This window comes from Colias philodice, chromosome 24 (genome assembly GCF_061535455.1).
Source record: "Colias philodice isolate Cphi_HAF_F1 chromosome 24, ilColPhil1 Martin Lab GWU primary, whole genome shotgun sequence".
NCBI lineage: Eukaryota > Metazoa > Arthropoda > Insecta > Lepidoptera > Pieridae > Colias > Colias philodice.
In genome coordinates, this window is record NC_143109.1 from 1,542,744 (window position 1) to 1,563,285 (window position 20,542).

General features: G+C 45.6%; 2 protein-coding genes across 2 annotated transcripts in view; one reads left to right on the forward strand and one right to left on the reverse strand.

Annotated features, from left to right (window-relative positions):
• Positions 1 to 20,542, reverse strand: part of LOC149477617 (uncharacterized) — a 59,209-nt gene that overhangs the window by 24,317 nt on the left and 14,350 nt on the right. The gene's annotated exons all lie outside the window — the stretch shown is intronic.
• Positions 2,448 to 19,745, forward strand: LOC149477618 (uncharacterized). Its single transcript, XM_089710097.1, has 2 exons — positions 2,448 to 2,583; positions 16,233 to 19,745. Exons 1-2 carry the CDS (start codon positions 2,448 to 2,450, stop codon positions 19,136 to 19,138), a joined length of 3,042 nt encoding a protein of 1,013 aa, XP_089566223.1. The 3' UTR covers positions 19,139 to 19,745.

Below are 20,542 nucleotides of genomic sequence, written 5' to 3' on the forward strand. Positions count from 1 at the left end.
TCGGTGTCGACCGTACCGCGTCTCCCCTCGGTGTAAGCGTAGGCAAATACTCCCTCACCCATCTAGCCCAGAAAGCGTCGGCTAGCGCTTGCGCAACCCTCCAAGCCCGCTTGTCCAACCGGTTACTGGAACCTATCACTGGCATACCGTCTGCCGTTCCTAGTAAGAAGTGGTTCGGAGTTAACGCTTCCGGGTCCTCAGGGTCGACTGAGACGTGCGTAAGCGGTCGCGAGTTTACCGTAAACTCGACCTCGTTCATTAACGTTTGTAGCACTTCGTCCCGGGGTGCCTGCTCGTTTAATACAACCGTCAATGCGCTCTTAACCGTACGGATTTGCCGCTCCCAGCTACCCCCTTGGTTGGGTGCGCCCGGGTCGATGAACCTCCACTTTGTTCTTTTTCCCAGTGCGCATCCTTCCAACTCTGGCAGCCACTCTGCGTAGGCGCGCCTTAATTCGACGTCGGAGCCGCGAAAGTTAGTGCCGTTATCGCTCATTATAACCGCTGGCCACCCGCGTCGCGCGGCCATCCTACGTAATGCCATTATGGCTGAGTCCGTACTCAGGCTATGTAAGATCTCTAAATGTATCGCGCGCGTGGTCATACACGTGAATAGCATTCCCCACCGTTTCTCTCTGCGCCTACCTACCGTGACCGTCATCGGGCCGAAACAATCTACTCCTGTACTCGCGAATGGACGGGAATACATGTCTAGTCGTACCCGCGGTAGGTTGCCCTTTATGGGCACACTTGGGTTGCGTCTCTTCACCGTGCATGTGACACATTTACTTATAACCGATTTTACTACGGCGCGTATACCTATTATCCAATACTTTTGCCGTAAATTATTTACTACGTGTTCGCGACCGATGTGAGCGTTTTCACCGTGTTCTTTAATGACGATGAGACGTGTGAGCGGGTGCTTGCCATTGAGTAGGACCGGCCGTTTTCTTAACTCAGGAACGTCGGCTGCGTTAATCCGTCCTCTCAAGCGCAATAGCCCGTCTTCGTCTATGCACACGTTCAACTTAAACGCGCGGCTAGTGCGCGGGACGCCTCTGCCGCACTCGAGCGCCTTGATTTCGTCTGCGAAGCTCTCTCGTTGCGCCTGCTTCAACAACGTCCGTTCCGCCTGTTCCATCAACGTTACGTCCATAGTTCGTATTTGCTTACGGCATTTAGCGACGAACAATAAAACGCGCGCTAACGCCCGGGCGCATCGGGTATACGTTGAGAACCGCGTTACGTCTATCAACGGTGTTACTACGGTCGCGTGCGCTACGATTTCGCATGAAATTGTTGTTGGTTTTCCTACGCTCTCCTGAGGCCACGTCTCGGGCGATTCTAATAAGAATCGCGGTCCCCTAAACCAGCTGTTCGTGCTCGTAAGTGCGGTATTTCCTGCTCGTGTGGCGGCGTCTGCTACGTTCTTGTCTGTTGGTACCCATCGCCACTGCTTTGCGTTTGTTAACTCGGTGATCTCGGTGAGCCTGTGCGCTACGTACGGCGTGTATCGCGCGGATTCGTTCCTAATCCAATGCAGTGCTGTCTTCGAATCGCTCCAGAATGTAGCTTCGCACGGTTCCCGATGCTCGCGCATAATTGACTCCGCTAGGCGTGCGCCTATTAGGCACGCCTGCAGCTCGAGCCGCGGTATCGTTTGCGCCTTCATGGGAGCTACTCTGGCTTTTCCTGCGATCAGCGCCACGGACACGCTGCCGTCATGGTTCACAAATCGCCAGTACGCGACCGCCGCATACGCCTGCTCGCTCGCGTCGCAAAACACATGTAATTGCCTACTTGCTATCTCTTTCTTTTCATAACAGCGCGGCAACCTCAACGCTTCTATGTACCGTATATCTGATAACCATTCGCTGAAGGCTTCAGCCTCCTCGACGGGCAATGGTTCGTCCCACGCGACTTGTTTGCGCCACAGCCCCTGCAACATAATCTTGGCTGTGACCGTATACGGGCTCAACAAGCCGAGTGGGTCGAATAACGCCATAACCGTCGCTAGCGCCTCTCGCTTGGTTGGTACGCGTTGCCCGTTCTTAATGTCGCCCGGAATCCTATTCATTGCCGTATTAAATGCTAACTCATCGCTACCCGATAACCACAGGATGCCTAACGTTTTTTCATATGCGTGGGCGTTGGCACCTAGCTCACGCGGAGCGCCGGCTCTATCCTCTCTACATACAGGTGCGAGTAACTCCTCTATGTTCGCGCTCCATCCTGCTAGATGGAAACCCGCGCGTTCGTAGACTTCTCTAACCTCCTGTATGGTGCGGGCGGCCACTTCCGCGGAGCTGAAGCTATCCAGCCAGTCGTCCATGTAGTGATTAAGCGTGATGGCCTCGTAAGCTAGTGCGTGGGATTCTTGATGATCTTGAGCGCATTTATTACGCACGCTGTGTGCTAAGAAAGGCGAACTCCTCGCTCCGAATATCATGGATGTCATGACGTATTTCTGCGGCGGACCTACTCGGTCGTCCCCTCGCCACAGAAAATGCTGCACCGCCACGTCTTCCGGACGTATTTTTATTCGCAAAAACATATCTCTTATGTCGGCCGATACTGCTACGGGTCGTTCCCGGAAGCGAAATAACACGCCGTTGAGCGATTGTAACAAGTCGGGCCCATCCAATAATACGTCATTGAGGCAGCGGCCTCCCACGCGCGCTGCTGCGTCGAATACTAGCCGCATCTTACCCGGTTTGTTCGGGTTCGTTACCGCGAAATGCGGTAAGTACCAAAGTCGCGTATCTAGTTCGTGCGTCGCGTGCGTGCTGCCTTCACACTTCTTGGCGTATCCTTCCTTGATGAGCCTGTCTATTTGCGCCGTATAATCTGCTTTAAAAGACGGCGATCTATCCATTTTCAACTCGATTCCTTGTAATCGTCGCCGGGCCGCTTCGTAGCTAGGTGGCATTATTATATCGTTATTCTTCCAAGGCAGTCCCACCTCATAATGCCCGTCCCTCAGCGCGACCGACGATTCGAAGGCTCGTACCGCGCGTTCATCTAACTCGCACGGTTTCACACGCATTGAAATACCTAACGCGTCTATTCCGAAATGTGCTTCCACTCTATCGCGCAGGTTTTCGTCCTCTGTGTTACTTTGAAATTCCTTATCGCTCACGACGTGTAACACCCTCTCATCGTCCCGCGTTATCGATCGGCGCGGCGCGGTCCCATGAATGACCCATCCTAACTGGGTAAGTGACGCCGCCGGTTCGTCATTCCCGCCGACCAATAAGCGTCGCGAAACGATTAAGTGCCAGTTGTCCGTTCCAATTAGTATTTTAGGCGTCGCGTTTTCGTAGCACAAGTCACGTGACCTTAACGATGTTAGGTGCGAGTGTACTAGATACTCGGCTCGCACCGTCTGACTACCGATACGCAAGTCTCTCATCGTATGCGCTTTTATTTGTTTGAAATCGCTCTGGCCGCGGCCGCGTATACTAATCTCTACTTTTCTACTTTCGTTCTCATTCGTAGCAGACGAGATACCCCTTATACTTAGCGGCTGCGTTGGCCCCTGTGCGCGCACGATGTTTGCGAGTTCGTCGTCTATCAAGGTGACTGTGGACCCTTCATCCAGTAGCGCGTACGTCTCTACTTCACCGCCAGCGCCTCTGACGGTGATAGGACAAACTTTAAGTAGTACTTTACTGAGAGCCGTCGTGGCGTGGATGGACGCCGTATGTACGGCTACGTCCTCGCTGTGTTCGCTTTCACGTTCGCTATTTTTCTTTTCTTGCAAATGTAATAACGCGTGATGACCTTCCCGGCACTCCTCCGTGCCACAGCGTTTTGCTTTGCATCGAAAACGTCTGTGTTTGCTATTTAGACACTGGAAACATACGTGTGTCTCTTTCGCCCATTCCCATCGTTTTTGAACTGGCATCGCTAATAGCTTTTTACACGTAAACGTCTTATGCTCCGCCCCGCAACAAAAGCATACGTCCTTACTCTCCACCGCCGCGGTGGCGTATACTTTCATCGGTTTGCGTTCGTTACGTTGTGCCGGCTCGTTATACCTACCGATGCTTCGACCGCCTATAGCGAGCCCCGAGGACGCGAAAGTGTGCCTTAGACTCCTATCCGCCTCTCGCATAAGGAAGCGTGATAGTGTCGTAATCTCTGGCTCCGCGTAATTTCCATGGTCTTCCGCATAATCGCACCAGCGTGACCGCATGTGCGGGCTCAACTTGTCTACTACCGTTCGCGCTAACATCGGGTTTTGCAAGTATCCTCGCTCATCTAGACACGATATTATCGTAACTATATTTTGCAACTTTATCGCGAACTGATTTATTTCGTTGGGCGCGGTCCCTAAACGCGGCAGACGCTTAATGTCCTCTAAAGCGCCGTCTATAATAACCTCCGGTCTCCCAAAACATTGCTCTAATGTCTTTAGTATAACGTCCGGGTCGTTCGCTGTAAACAATAACGCGGATACGGCTTGCCTCGCTTCTCCTTTTAAGCAAGACCTTAAGCGTGCTATATTCTCGCTTGCCGTGAACCTATACTGCGCGTTTGTTTCTACATACGCTGCTTTAAACGGTAGCCATTCGCCCGGGGCCCCGTTAAAGCCTGGCAACTCCATAGCTTGCCTTGATGTCGGTCGATTCCTCGTTAGATGCTCTAACGTAACCGCGAGTTTTTCTATATCGCTCTGTCGCCGCGGCGACGGTGATCGTTGGTCCCTATGCCTATCCGGTACGCGACGAGACGTCAGCTCACGAATCCCTGTAGTACTCCGCCGTGCCTCTGGCGAGTGGTTCCGCGGCGTCTTCGCCTCTGCTCCTATCGCGGCTCTGGGGATTTCCGGCTCCCCCCGTGGCATGCTTCGCTCTAACCAATCGTTCACGCGATGTTTAATAATCTCTCCCTCAACGCTTTCCCTATCCGTTTCTTCCCGAATATCGACGACGTCCGCCTCGAGTCGTTTTCGTTCTAAATCGGCCTCGATGCGTAGCTCTTCCCGCCTAAATGCAGCTAGCTTTTCCGCGGTTTCTAACTCTCGCCGTTTGATCCTAGCCGTTACGCTCACTGTCGAGCGTTGTGATCTAACCGATGGCGCCGCGGTGCGCCTAGCTTGCGTTCCTACTATCGTCGCGGGTGTCGTCATCGCGGGTGTCGTCGTGCCTACCCCAACGTGTGTGTCCGGGACTTCAAAGGTGTCGGTCGATGCCGACGCAGGACCTTCGGCGTGTACCCTATTCGCGTCCCCCGTAGTCTGACTGCGCGTTGTTGGCATCTTCTTCGGGCGCTGGTGCCCCCCTACCTGCCTAACTGGCCCTAACAGACCTTCAGGAGGGCTCGGCTCGCACCGAGATATGCTCCTTCAGGGATGGAATATAAGGATAGGAAAGGGAGGGCCTACCCGGCAGAGAGTGCTGGAAAGTACTGGGTGCTCTGTCACCGGCGGGAGTGTCCGGTGCTTTTGGCAGTACCTACAGTCCGGTCCCAATACCGTCCAACACCTTACCGGCGTAGCAGTGCTTTTCGGTTCGACGCCCGTTGCGCCTTTCGACTGAACCGGCAGTGTCACACCACGCACTGCACCACTGTCTTGCAACAGCGTTAAGCTCTGAATTCACAGCCTTTGACACCGTTAGGTGCTGTGAATTAGAGGCGCGGTGAAAACCGCGTTTTTTAATTGAAGCTGGATCACCACGATGCCGCTGACTCGCTGCGCTGACTCGCTGCGCTGACTCGCTGCGTTGCTCGCTGTGCTGGCTCGCTGCGCTGACTCGTTGCGCCGCTCTGCACTGCAAACGCCTGCCCGTCGCACCGTTGGGTGATCTTGATGTTACTTGGGTCTCTTCGGTCTTCAACCAGGTCTTCTTAACGCTCGTACCGGTTTCTTATTGATCCGGCTTCCGAAGGGCCAACCTCTATGGGGGGCCAATTGGGGATGTAATAAAACCCGCCTTTTCTTAATTCAGTGGACTGTATTTCTTCTTAATAACGATGTACAATTTCTTGATAATAACGACGTACAATTTCTTCTTAATAACGACGTACAATAGCTTCTTATTACTATATACAATAGTAGTAGGTACACTGAGCGACGACTGTTGACCATGAGACTTCTTGCTTCTTGCTGTTGCTCAAGTGATGAGCTCTTGACTGTGCGGAGTGGTGTGTGTTATGCGGTCAAAAGTCGTTTCTCTTATACAAAACTATAGGGATTACTCCCGACGGTGGGTAAGACGCCGTACCCCGTAGGCTAGTGGTGCATTTTTACACAGTATACACCCGACGGTGGTAAAAGTGCCGCGTGCGTCTAACAAATGAATTTACTACGTTATACTTTACATAGACTCGATATAATAATAAAATATAGCAAAATAACAACGTACTATAAACTCTCTAATTACATACAATAATATCACACTAAAACATTATAAAAAGATAATCAAAAACACACTATAAAACGTTACTCTATTTCTACAATAAAAACACACGAAGGAACTTTATACATTAAAATATACTTAAGACATGGTGAAACTATTTACAAGGGGTTGTCGTCCGTAACAATTATAGTGCAGTCATTTTAGTGTAGCCCTTTCTCTAGTCTAGCAAATAGGGTAGGAACTGCGGCGCCTTTAGTTGCAAAACCTTTGTGGGCGGGCGTGCTTCGCCCACAGGTTTGAGTGGACAAACACGTTATTTTTACTGCCTCACGTGGGACTGTTAATGTTTCGTTAGAAGTGAACAGTATATGCCAATCTATATTTATAATGTTTCATCATTTAGGTGTGAACTGTAACTAATCGCCGAAAATAATGGATGCCACCATTCTTAGTATAATTATACTTCACGTAAATTTTTTTTGAAGAATAGCATAATTCCTACGTAAAGATTATATTTACTGGGAATTTCGAAATCAATACAATTTTACGGGGTTTAATTACACAGCTACCCACCTATTCAAAGTTTGTAAACACATAAATGGACATTGCAATTTGCAACAAAAAGTAAACATTACTACCTATGTTTATTATTTAGTTTTACAGGTTTCAAATGTTTTGATAGCTTCAAAAGATATTCATTTTGATCTTCTACTTTCTTTGTCATTATTTGCAAATATCAATGTTGATTACCTATCTTCTTGGTCATTAGTTCAACATACTGAGAAGGCAATCTCAGTAGATACAAATTGTACTTAAATAATTCTATAGACCGGGAGATACTGACACAAAATTTCGAGTCATTTGTAACAGGATGGCGGTTCTACAGGGGTCTTAGTACGCAATGACAAAAAGAAAAATGATGGAGTGAACACTGATACCGGTGGCTTAGTCGCGTGGGCGTTAGTCGAACTCGTCGTAAAAATAGCGAAAGTCAAACGATTTGTAACACAAAAATTTTAGAATTTACCGATAGCCCATAAAAAGAAGTAGGCGGTAGTGTCATGCCATACTTTTCCGGTGTGACTTACAGCCCGCCATACCGACGCAAATGTGTTGATTTAAAAAAAAACAATTCAACCATTTGTACCAGGCTAACTTTTGCACAGGTAACCATCGTCGTGTAGCCATTTACGAAAATCACCATACCATACTTTTCGGACGATTCCAAATGGTCGCCATACCGCCGAAAATCTGCAAAAAATTTTTTTTTTCGCCAAACTTTTTGTACCAGTATTGCATTTGGATTTTTGGAGAGTATTTGATAAAATGTGACCATTATTATATTTGCCATACTTCTAGTAGGGGGAAAAAGTGCTGCCATACTTCATAAATAAATTTATTATTAATTTATAGAAGTGAAGATTTCTACCACCTAGATCTTTGAAATTTTGTATTTATATTTGTTGAACCTCAAACTTATAGGAAATATTAATGCCATACTGTTACAAATCGTTCAAAATACGAATAAAATCATACAATAAAAAAAAAATCTTATACACATTCGCCACCTCCCACAGGTATGGCATTATCACACTTCTATTTATAATCATTCAGGAGTTGTTGAAAAAAAAATTTAGAGTGTTACAAATGGTTCGGCGAAAAAAAAAAATTGCAGATTTTCGGCGGTATGGCGACCATTTGGAATCGTCCGAAAAGTATGGCATGGCGATTTTCGTAAATGGCTGCACGACGATGGTTACCTGTGCAAAAGTTAGCCTGGTACAAATGGTTGAATTGTTTTTTTTAAATCAACACATTCGCGTCGGTATGGCGGGCTGTAAGTCACACCGGAAAAGTATGGCATGACACTACCGCCTACTTCTTTTTTATGGGCTATCGGTAAATTCTAAAATTTTTGTGTTACAAATCGTTTGACTTCGCTATTTTTCCGACGAGTTCGACTAACGCCCACGCGACTAAGCCGCCGGTACCAGCGTTCACACCATCGTTTTTCTTTTTGTCATTGCGTACTAAGACCCCTGTAGAACCGCCATCCTGTTACAAATGACTCGAAATTTTGTGTCAGTATCTCCCGGTCTATATAGTTTTCATCAATTCTCAGTTACATAAGACATTAAACCCACACAAAAAAACCGCTACCTCGTCCTTGTCAACGCTTGCTGACATAATGATTTTACACCTACGAGCAATCATCAATTTGTACCTTTATTTACTGCAAGCGATATAACATCTTATGATTTGTACAATAATGGTTAAAATTGCTTCTGAATTGGGGCCCGTAAAAGTGATTGATCTGACGGTAATAGCCCCGGAATCGCTTGATGGGGGCTATAAAGTATATATGTACCTATGAATACAAGTCGGGAGGAATAATATCAGCGTATGTATCTCCTGGTATTTATATGACCAAGATATTCATTAGGTTTTTATCTCAGCTATTATAAAACTAATCTGCTAAGCCGTTTGTACATGTTATGCAAAAAAACAAGGAATTTTTATGATAATTTGGACGAGTAAAAACATAATTTATGGATCATTGCCTGCTTGAGCAAAACACGGTTGAATGTCGTATAATAGGTATTGACAAACAGAAAAGGAGTTTGAGTATAACCATAACTAAGTCATTATTTTTTGAAGAAGAGAGTTTCTTGCTAAGTACTTTTTCTGATGTATGCATACGAAGTGTTTTATTGTCGTCTTATGATTATCAGATCAAACTACCTATATGACTGTAAAGTTCGCAACTAAATAATAAGTAAATAAAGTCTGCAATATTTATTTTATATGAAGCAAAGTCATTTGAATGATTTAATAAATGCCCAAACAAAAATAATATAAATGAGTGAAAATTCTATATTATATTATTATACAAAAAAAAATTGTCAGGACAGGCACCTAGAAACCCTAATATTTTTGTATAATGCCGTAATTTTCTAACCGATTCATAGTTTAGAGATAATATTTTGTACTTCACGAATATATAAACTGAGCTCTTTATAATAAATGGCAAACAGATAAGATTATGGATAATGCACTTGACCTCTTTAGCCATATTTGTGTTATAACCTGTCCCGACCTAGTGATGTCATATCGTGATTTTACTTGAATGTCATTCGAATATTTACTACTTACATACATTATGCTATAAATTGTGTATGTTAATGAGGCAAATACACGAGTGTCGAGTAAACAGTTAACTAAAGGTAGGTACAGTCAAAAACAAAAGTTGGTTCATGATAATTAAGATGGTATGGGATGGGCAGAATATGTACTAATATTTCCCTGATCGACTTTTTTTGCAAACAAGTGATCAACCTTCTGTGTCCTGATAGAGCAAAACATTTTTATTAGTCCTAACCGTGATTCGAATACACGCAGTTACTGCTGTATGTAAATTAAAGAATAAAGAAGAATATGCTGTTATCAGTGTTATCTATGACAGTTGTTACTCAATTGCACATAGAAGGTTATTGACTTGATACTATTGGGATAAAAATTAATCGAACTCACAAATAATATGTTCAAATTATTTTGTAGTTAACAATCATTTAAGATATTTTATTATCCAAACTGCATATTTAAAAATACTGAAAAAAATAAATTAAATGGGCCTTAAATAATACATTATTATCTAAATAATTTCACGCCCAACACGGCAAACATGAAGGTAATAAAAAGCAGTAATTAATTATATTAGCCTGTCTTTGTTTTGACGTTAATAGTTTATGAAATGACGTGACACTACATAATGAATGTAAAAAATATTATGTCTATTGGTACCATAGAGATCTCCTTTAGTTTCTGTGATCTGTGATTGGTACCTATTTATAATTTTAAAACAAATTGTCTAATATGAACATGTAAAATGTTAATTTAAATTCTACGTGCACATTTGTATCGAAATAACTCAACTCAACTCAAATAAACCGTTCCATATGATACAATACTTGCTTGTAAGTGCTAAAATAATGTGAAGTAATTAGCGATTACTCATTCTTGAAGGGAAAGCAATAAAAATGTGCTAATTGTTTAGGTTTTTGACCGATCAGCGGTCGAAAGGGCATTCAACCAATGAAGCACTTGAGATTTGAGAGTAAAAGTTAGGTACATAATACATACATAATACATATGTCGTGCATATGTCAGTGTGATGTGTCTATATTATAATTGTTAATAATAATTATAATATTATGTTATGTCTTTGGTTATGTCGCTTGTTAAATAAGTACTTAGGTATATTTCGAAATTTTAAGAATTTATAGAGCACATTTGTAAATTGGTGTCTTTTTAAGCCGGCGCGGTGGCCCTTTTTCAACTTTTGTTTTGCTAAATGACGTTAGGAAAAAATGAAGCTTTATAAAATATTCTTCGAAGCCAATGTTTTTTTTTATTTATTTTAACCAGTAGAAAACTTTACACGTGAATAAAAGAAAGCTACCAAATAAGTGTTTTTAATTCTGGTGTTGACACGGGGATAGCCGGTACGAACCGCTAGTAATAAAGAACAAAACCAACAAACAATGTTGCAAACAACATCTTAGTTTAATTATAACAATATGAATAGTGAATATCTAAAGTTCACTCTGCGGTTGACCACGATCTGAATTTGAGAGGGCCGAGCCCTCCTACATGGAGGGCCTTTAAAGGTTATTTTACCTTGCGATTAATAATTCATAACTTATATTACTTACGAAGTTAGTTAAATTAATGAATGAATGAAATTATATTAACTACCTATATGTATTATGTACATATTACATGCTATTACGAACCTGCAGCAACCAAACCATTTCAATATGTATTATGTAATTATGTTTCTTATTACCTAGTTACTTACATACGTTTATATGGAGTTATGATCCCATTAAAAAATTTATAAAACAAACACTAAAAATGTTATTCACAAAATAATAAAAATACAAAATCAATCAACCCAGTCAGTATTGTAACTCGACGTACCTACCTATACCTTTAAAGCCCATATAAAAATTCTTTGCTTCAAAATGCCAAATAATTGAAGGTCGCAATATGATCTCATTCAGACAAACCAATTTTGCCAATTAAAACTGTACTATACATGTATCCGTACTAGTATAATTATCGCGAAAGTCTGTATGTCTGTTTATCTTTCATGGATAAACCATAGCTTATTTGGATAAAATTTGTAATGAAAAAAGTTGAAGGCCCAAGGTCCAATGCAGGTTTTTTTAGGGTTCCGAACCACAATAGAAAAATTTTGAACCCTTAATACACTTTGTTATCCGTTTGTCTGTCTGTCAAGATTGTGGTCAAGATTGTTTTTTAAGAAAAGCGTGAAGGTATCAAATGCTCTGGACTACCGGGCATGAAAGTTTTAGTTTTTTTTTTTTTTTTTTTAAACAATTTTATGTACCACTAGCTGTGCCCGCGACTTCGTCCGCGTGGAATAGTGACTGCATAGTAGTTACTAATTAACACACAATTATTGAGTAAACACGTCTTGAAACACGTACTACCATAAACAACTAAATTATAAGTACTTACAGATTATTTTACAGTTAATAAATAAAATAAATAATAACACAAAATAACTGTTAGTAAAATTTATTACTAAACTGAGCTAAAAAAACTTAGGTACAAAAGAGTTCAAAATTTCCAGGGTATGGCTATCCTCCCGCTCCCATATCCTTCTACTTTCACAGACTTTCAACTTTTCCCTTTCACCCCTAGTAAATGGCAGAACCGATTTTGATGTAAACCATGTCTAATTGTACCTATATGTACACGTCATATCCTTTCGTTTTGTGCTCCATTTGGATTATTTATCCCCACTATATCACCCCTAAGGTGCCCTATATGTAATAAACAGATGAACCGATTTTGATAAAACATGACTAATTGTAATTCAGACGTCAATTGATATGCCGCTTGAGTATATTATTTGACCACATTCGATTATTCATTCCAACTTTTACCGCTATAATCCTGTTACGGACGACAACCCCTTGTAAATAGTTTCACCATGTCTTAAGTATATTTTAATGTATAAAGTTCCTTCGTGTGTTTTTATTGTAGAAATAGAGTAACGTTTTATAGTGTGTTTTTGATTATCTTTTTATAATGTTTTAGTGTGATATTATTGTATGTAATTAGAGAGTTTATAGTACGTTGTTATTTTGCTATATTTTATTATTATATCGAGTCTATGTAAAGTATAACGTAGTAAATTCATTTGTTAGACGCACGCGGCACTTTTACCACCGTCGGGTGTATACTGTGTAAAAATGCACCACTAGCCTACGGGGTACGGCGTCTTACCCACCGTCGGGAGTAATCCCTATAGTTTTGTATAAGAGAAACGACTTTTGACCGCATAACACACACCACTCCGCACAGTCAAGAGCTCATCACTTGAGCAACAGCAAGAAGCAAGAAGTCTCATGGTCAACAGTCGTCGCTCAGTGTACCTACTACTATTGTATATAGTAATAAGAAGCTATTGTACGTCGTTATTAAGAAGAAATTGTACGTCGTTATTATCAAGAAATTGTACATCGTTATTAAGAAGAAATACAGTCCACTGAATTAAGAAAAGGCGGGTTTTATTACATCCCCAATTGGCCCCCCATAGAGGTTGGCCCTTCGGAAGCCGGATCAATAAGAAACCGGTACGAGCGTTAAGAAGACCTGGTTGAAGACCGAAGAGACCCAAGTAACATCAAGATCACCCAACGGTGCGACGGGCAGGCGTTTGCAGTGCAGAGCGGCGCAACGAGTCAGCGCAGCGAGCCAGCACAGCGAGCAACGCAGCGAGTCAGCGCAGCGAGTCAGCGCAGCGAGTCAGCGGCATCGTGGTGATCCAGCTTCAATTAAAAAACGCGGTTTTCACCGCGCCTCTAATTCACAGCACCTAACGGTGTCAAAGGCTGTGAATTCAGAGCTTAACGCTGTTGCAAGACAGTGGTGCAGTGCGTGGTGTGACACTGCCGGTTCAGTCGAAAGGCGCAACGGGCGTCGAACCGAAAAGCACTGCTACGCCGGTAAGGTGTTGGACGGTATTGGGACCGGACTGTAGGTACTGCCAAAAGCACCGGACACTCCCGCCGGTGACAGAGCACCCAGTACTTTCCAGCACTCTCTGCCGGGTAGGCCCTCCCTTTCCTATCCTTATATTCCATCCCTGAAGGAGCATATCTCGGTGCGAGCCGAGCCCTCCTGAAGGTCTGTTAGGGCCAGTTAGGCAGGTAGGGGGGCACCAGCGCCCGAAGAAGATGCCAACAACGCGCAGTCAGACTACGGGGGACGCGAATAGGGTACACGCCGAAGGTCCTGCGTCGGCATCAACCGACACCTTTGAAGTCCCGGACACACACGTTGGGGTAGGCACGACGACACCCGCGATGACGACACCCGCGACGATAGTAGGAACGCAAGCTAGGCGCACCGCGGCGCCATCGGTTAGATCACAACGCTCGACAGTGAGCGTAACGGCTAGGATCAAACGGCGAGAGTTAGAAACCGCGGAAAAGCTAGCTGCATTTAGGCGGGAAGAGCTACGCATCGAGGCCGATTTAGAACGAAAACGACTCGAGGCGGACGTCGTCGATATTCGGGAAGAAACGGATAGGGAAAGCGTTGAGGGAGAGATTATTAAACATCGCGTGAACGATTGGTTAGAGCGAAGCATGCCACGGGGGGAGCCGGAAATCCCCAGAGCCGCGATAGGAGCAGAGGCGAAGACGCCGCGGAACCACTCGCCAGAGGCACGGCGGAGTACTACAGGGATTCGTGAGCTGACGTCTCGTCGCGTACCGGATAGGCATAGGGACCAACGATCACCGTCGCCGCGGCGACAGAGCGATATAGAAAAACTCGCGGTTACGTTAGAGCATCTAACGAGGAATCGACCGACATCAAGGCAAGCTATGGAGTTGCCAGGCTTTAACGGGGCCCCGGGCGAATGGCTACCGTTTAAAGCAGCGTATGTAGAAACAAACGCGCAGTATAGGTTCACGGCAAGCGAGAATATAGCACGCTTAAGGTCTTGCTTAAAAGGAGAAGCGAGGCAAGCCGTATCCGCGTTATTGTTTACAGCGAACGACCCGGACGTTATACTAAAGACATTAGAGCAATGTTTTGGGAGACCGGAGGTTATTATAGACGGCGCTTTAGAGGACATTAAGCGTCTGCCGCGTTTAGGGACCGCGCCCAACGAAATAAATCAGTTCGCGATAAAGTTGCAAAATATAGTTACGATAATATCGTGTCTAGATGAGCGAGGATACTTGCAAAACCCGATGTTAGCGCGAACGGTAGTAGACAAGTTGAGCCCGCACATGCGGTCACGCTGGTGCGATTATGCGGAAGACCATGGAAATTACGCGGAGCCAGAGATTACGACACTATCACGCTTCCTTATGCGAGAGGCGGATAGGAGTCTAAGGCACACTTTCGCGTCCTCGGGGCTCGCTATAGGCGGTCGAAGCATCGGTAGGTATAACGAGCCGGCACAACGTAACGAACGCAAACCGATGAAAGTATACGCCACCGCGGCGGTGGAGAGTAAGGACGTATGCTTTTGTTGCGGGGCGGAGCATAAGACGTTTACGTGTAAAAAGCTATTAGCGATGCCAGTTCAAAAACGATGGGAATGGGCGAAAGAGACACACGTATGTTTCCAGTGTCTGAATAGCAAACACAGACGTTTTCGATGCAAAGCAAAACGCTGTGGCACGGAAGAGTGCCGGGAAGGTCATCACGCGTTATTACATTTACAAGAAAAGAAAAATAGCGAACGTGAAAGCGAACACAGCGAGGACGTAGCCGTACATACGGCGTCCATCCACGCCACGACGGCTCTCAGTAAAGTACTACTTAAAGTTTGTCCTATCACCGTCAGAGGCGCTGGCGGTGAAGTAGAGACGTACGCGCTACTGGATGAAGGGTCCACAGTCACCTTGATAGACGATGAACTCGCAAACATCGTGCGCGCACAGGGGCCAACGCAGCCGCTAAGTATAAGGGGTATCTCGTCTGCTACGAATGAGAACGAAAGCAGGAAAGTAGAGATTAGTGTACGCGGCCGCGGCCAGAGCGATTTCAAACAAATAAAAGCGCATACGATGAGAGACTTGCGTATCGGTAGTCAGACGGTGCGAGCCGAGTATTTAGTACACTCGCACCTAACATCGTTAAGGTCACGTGACTTGTGCTACGAAAACGCGACGCCTAAAATACTAATTGGAACGGACAACTGGCACTTAATCGTTTCGCGACGCTTATTGGTCGGCGGGAATGACGAACCGGCGGCGTCACTTACCCAGTTAGGATGGGTCATTCATGGGACCGCGCCGCGCCGATCGATAACGCGGGACGATGAGAGGGTGTTACACGTCGTGAGCGATAAGGAATTTCAAAGTAACACAGAGGACGAAAACCTGCGCGATAGAGTGGAAGCACATTTCGGAATAGACGCGTTAGGTATTTCAATGCGTGTGAAACCGTGCGAGTTAGATGAACGCGCGGTACGAGCCTTCGAATCGTCGGTCGCGCTGAGGGACGGGCATTATGAGGTGGGACTGCCTTGGAAGAATAACGATATAATAATGCCACCTAGCTACGAAGCGGCCCGGCGACGATTACAAGGAATCGAGTTGAAAATGGATAGATCGCCGTCTTTTAAAGCAGATTATACGGCGCAAATAGACAGGCTCATCAAGGAAGGATACGCCAAGAAGTGTGAAGGCAGCACGCACGCGACGCACGAACTAGATACGCGACTTTGGTACTTACCGCATTTCGCGGTAACGAACCCGAACAAACCGGGTAAGATGCGGCTAGTATTCGACGCAGCAGCGCGCGTGGGAGGCCGCTGCCTCAATGACGTATTATTGGATGGGCCCGACTTGTTACAATCGCTCAACGGCGTGTTATTTCGCTTCCGGGAACGACCCGTAGCAGTATCGGCCGACATAAGAGATATGTTTTTGCGAATAAAAATACGTCCGGAAGACGTGGCGGTGCAGCATTTTCTGTGGCGAGGGGACGACCGAGTAGGTCCGCCGCAGAAATACGTCATGACATCCATGATATTCGGAGCGAGGAGTTCGCCTTTCTTAGCACACAGCGTGCGTAATAAATGCGCTCAAGATCATCAAGAATCCCACGCACTAGCTTACGAGGCCATCACGCTTAATCACTACATGGACGACTGGCTGGATAGCTTCAGCTCCGCGGAAGTGGCCGCCCGCACCATACAGGAGGTTAGAGAAGTCTACGAACGCGCGGGTTTCCATCTAGCAGGATGGAGCGCGAACATAGAGGAGTTACTCGCACCTGTATGTAGAGAGGATAGAGCCGGCGCTCCGCGTGAGCTAGGCGCCAACGCCCACGCATATGAAAAAACGCTAGGCATCTTGTGGTTATCGGGTAGCGATGAGTTAGCATTTAATACGGCAATGAATAGGATTCCGGGCGACATTAAGAACGGGCAACGCGTACCAACCAAACGAGAGGCGCTAGCGACGGTTATGGCGTTATTCGACCCACTCGGCTTGTTGAGCCCGTATACGGTCACAGCCAAGATTATGTTGCAGGGGCTGTGGCGCAAACAAGTCGCGTGGGACGAACCATTGCCCGTCGAGGAGGCTGAAGCCTTCAGCGAATGGTTATCAGATATACGGTACATAGAAGCGTTGAGGTTGCCGCGCTGTTATGAAAAGAAAGAGATAGCAAGTAGGCAATTACATGTGTTTTGCGACGCGAGCGAGCAGGCGTATGCGGCGGTCGCGTACTGGCGATTTGTGAACCATGACGGCAGCGTGTCCGTGGCGCTGATCGCAGGAAAAGCCAGAGTAGCTCCCATGAAGGCGCAAACGATACCGCGGCTCGAGCTGCAGGCGTGCCTAATAGGCGCACGCCTAGCGGAGTCAATTATGCGCGAGCATCGGGAACCGTGCGAAGCTACATTCTGGAGCGATTCGAAGACAGCACTGCATTGGATTAGGAACGAATCCGCGCGATACACGCCGTACGTAGCGCACAGGCTCACCGAGATCACCGAGTTAACAAACGCAAAGCAGTGGCGATGGGTACCAACAGACAAGAACGTAGCAGACGCCGCCACACGAGCAGGAAATACCGCACTTACGAGCACGAACAGCTGGTTTAGGGGACCGCGATTCTTATTAGAATCGCCCGAGACGTGGCCCCAAGAGAGCGTAGGAAAGCCAACAACAATTTCATGCGAAATCGTAGCGCACGCGACAGTAGTAACACCGTTGATAGACGTAACGCGGTTCTCAACGTATACCCGATGCGCCCGGGCGTTAGCGCGCGTTTTATTGTTCGTCGCTAAATGCCGTAAGCAAATACGAACTATGGACGTAACGTTGATGGAACAGGCAGAACGGACATTGTTGAAGCAGGCGCAACGAGAGAGCTTCGCAGACGAAATCAAGGCGCTCGAGTGCGGCAGAGGCGTCCCGCGCACTAGCCGCGCGTTTAAGTTGAACGTGTGCATAGACGAAGACGGGCTATTGCGCTTGAGAGGACGGATTAACGCAGCCGACGTTCCTGAGTTAAGAAAACGGCCGGTCCTACTCAATGGCAAGCACCCGCTCACACGTCTCATCGTCATTAAAGAACACGGTGAAAACGCTCACATCGGTCGCGAACACGTAGTAAATAATTTACGGCAAAAGTATTGGATAATAGGTATACGCGCCGTAGTAAAATCGGTTATAAGTAAATGTGTCACATGCACGGTGAAGAGACGCAACCCAAGTGTGCCCATAAAGGGCAACCTACCGCGGGTACGACTAGACATGTATTCCCGTCCATTCGCGAGTACAGGAGTAGATTGTTTCGGCCCGATGACGGTCACGGTAGGTAGGCGCAGAGAGAAACGGTGGGGAATGCTATTCACGTGTATGACCACGCGCGCGATACATTTAGAGATCTTACATAGCCTGAGTACGGACTCAGCCATAATGGCATTACGTAGGATGGCCGCGCGACGCGGGTGGCCAGCGGTTATAATGAGCGATAACGGCACTAACTTTCGCGGCTCCGACGTCGAATTAAGGCGCGCCTACGCAGAGTGGCTGCCAGAGTTGGAAGGATGCGCACTGGGAAAAAGAACAAAGTGGAGGTTCATCGACCCGGGCGCACCCAACCAAGGGGGTAGCTGGGAGCGGCAAATCCGTACGGTTAAGAGCGCATTGACGGTTGTATTAAACGAGCAGGCACCCCGGGACGAAGTGCTACAAACGTTAATGAACGAGGTCGAGTTTACGGTAAACTCGCGACCGCTTACGCACGTCTCAGTCGACCCTGAGGACCCGGAAGCGTTAACTCCGAACCACTTCTTACTAGGAACGGCAGACGGTATGCCAGTGATAGGTTCCAGTAACCGGTTGGACAAGCGGGCTTGGAGGGTTGCGCAAGCGCTAGCCGACGCTTTCTGGGCTAGATGGGTGAGGGAGTATTTGCCTACGCTTACACCGAGGGGAGACGCGGTACGGTCGACACCGAACGTCAAGAAAGGGGACGTGGTGTTGATAACAGACGGCATATTACCGCGCAACGTGTGGCCTTTAGGGCAAATAGAACGTGTGTACGAAGGGACGGACAAGGTGGTGCGCAGCGCCGACGTAAGGACCAAGGGGGGGATTTTTAGGCGACCCGTTAGGAGGTTAGTCGTCCTCCCGTTAAATGAGGGCTCCGAGGTTCTGCGCCGGGGGGAGGATGTTACGGACGACAACCCCTTGTAAATAGTTTCACCATGTCTTAAGTATATTTTAATGTATAAAGTTCCTTCGTGTGTTTTTATTGTAGAAATAGAGTAACGTTTTATAGTGTGTTTTTGATTATCTTTTTATAATGTTTTAGTGTGATATTATTGTATGTAATTAGAGAGTTTATAGTACGTTGTTATTTTGCTATATTTTATTATTATATCGAGTCTATGTAAAGTATAACGTAGTAAATTCATTTGTTAGACGCACGCGGCACTTTTACCACCGTCGGGTGTATACTGTGTAAAAATGCACCACTAGCCTACGGGGTACGGCGTCTTACCCACCGTCGGGAGTAATCCCTATAGTTTTGTATAAGAGAAACGACTTTTGACCGCATAACACACACCACTCCGCACAGTCAAGAGCTCATCACTTGAGCAACAGCAAGAAGCAAGAAGTCTCATGGTCAACAGTCGTCGCTCAGTGTACCTACTACTATTGTATATAGTAATAAGAAGCTATTGTACGTCGTTATTAAGAAGAAATTGTACGTCGTTATTATCAAGAAATTGTACATCGTTATTAAGAAGAAATACAGTCCACTGAATTAAGAAAAGGCGGGTTTTATTACATCCCCAATTGGCCCCCCATAAATCCAATAAATGGATGAACCGATTTTGATTAAATACCTAGATGCCTCATTATACTTCTCACGTCATGTCATGCCCTTTCATTTGATATGCCACTGTCAAATATACCCAATTTGACAAAATTCATTTTTTTATTCCCACTTTTATACCTATATCCAATAAATGGATGAACCAATTTTGATAAAATATGTCTTATTGTACTTTACACGTCATGTCTTTCATTATATACGTCACTCGAGTATATTTGATAAAATTCATTTATTTATTCCTACTTTTACCCCTATATAAAATAAATGGATGAACCGATTTTGATAAAATTTGACTAATTGTTTCTGACAGGTCGTCTATTTTCATTTGATACCTAAATCACTTGGGTATAACTGACAACATTCATTTTTTCCATTCCCACTTTTACCCCTATATATAATAAATGGATGAACCGATTTTGATACACTATACCAAAGAACAACTAATGTAACAAAAAAAAAACGCAACTAATTCGTTTTACCCGTTAGCGAGCTACGGTTGCACAGACGGACACGCAAACACACATAGCGGACGTAACACCCCTCTTTTTGCGTTGGGGGTTAAAAATATAATACCTACGACATAATTTAAAAGACATTTTATGTAGAAAATTTACCTAGAAGTAACCATAATGCTATTTGTGCATGTTTTAGCAAAAATCGAAATAAAGGTCCTTTGATCCCCCTACTACCCCCTCAGCTAAACCCCCCCCCACCCCACGGTACTTTCGATATGATCATCTGGACATGTCAAGGAATAA

Excerpts from the sequence above, each read along its gene's own strand:
- LOC149477618 (XM_089710097.1), top strand. The coding sequence starts at position 2,448 with ATGGATGTCATGACGTATTTCTGCGGCGGACCTACTCGGTCGTCCCCT. Across the intron at positions 2,584-16,232 it reads GTCGGCCGATACTGCTACGG|GCCGCTGCCTCAATGACGTA; the intron begins GTCGTTCCCGGA and ends CGCGCGTGGGAG.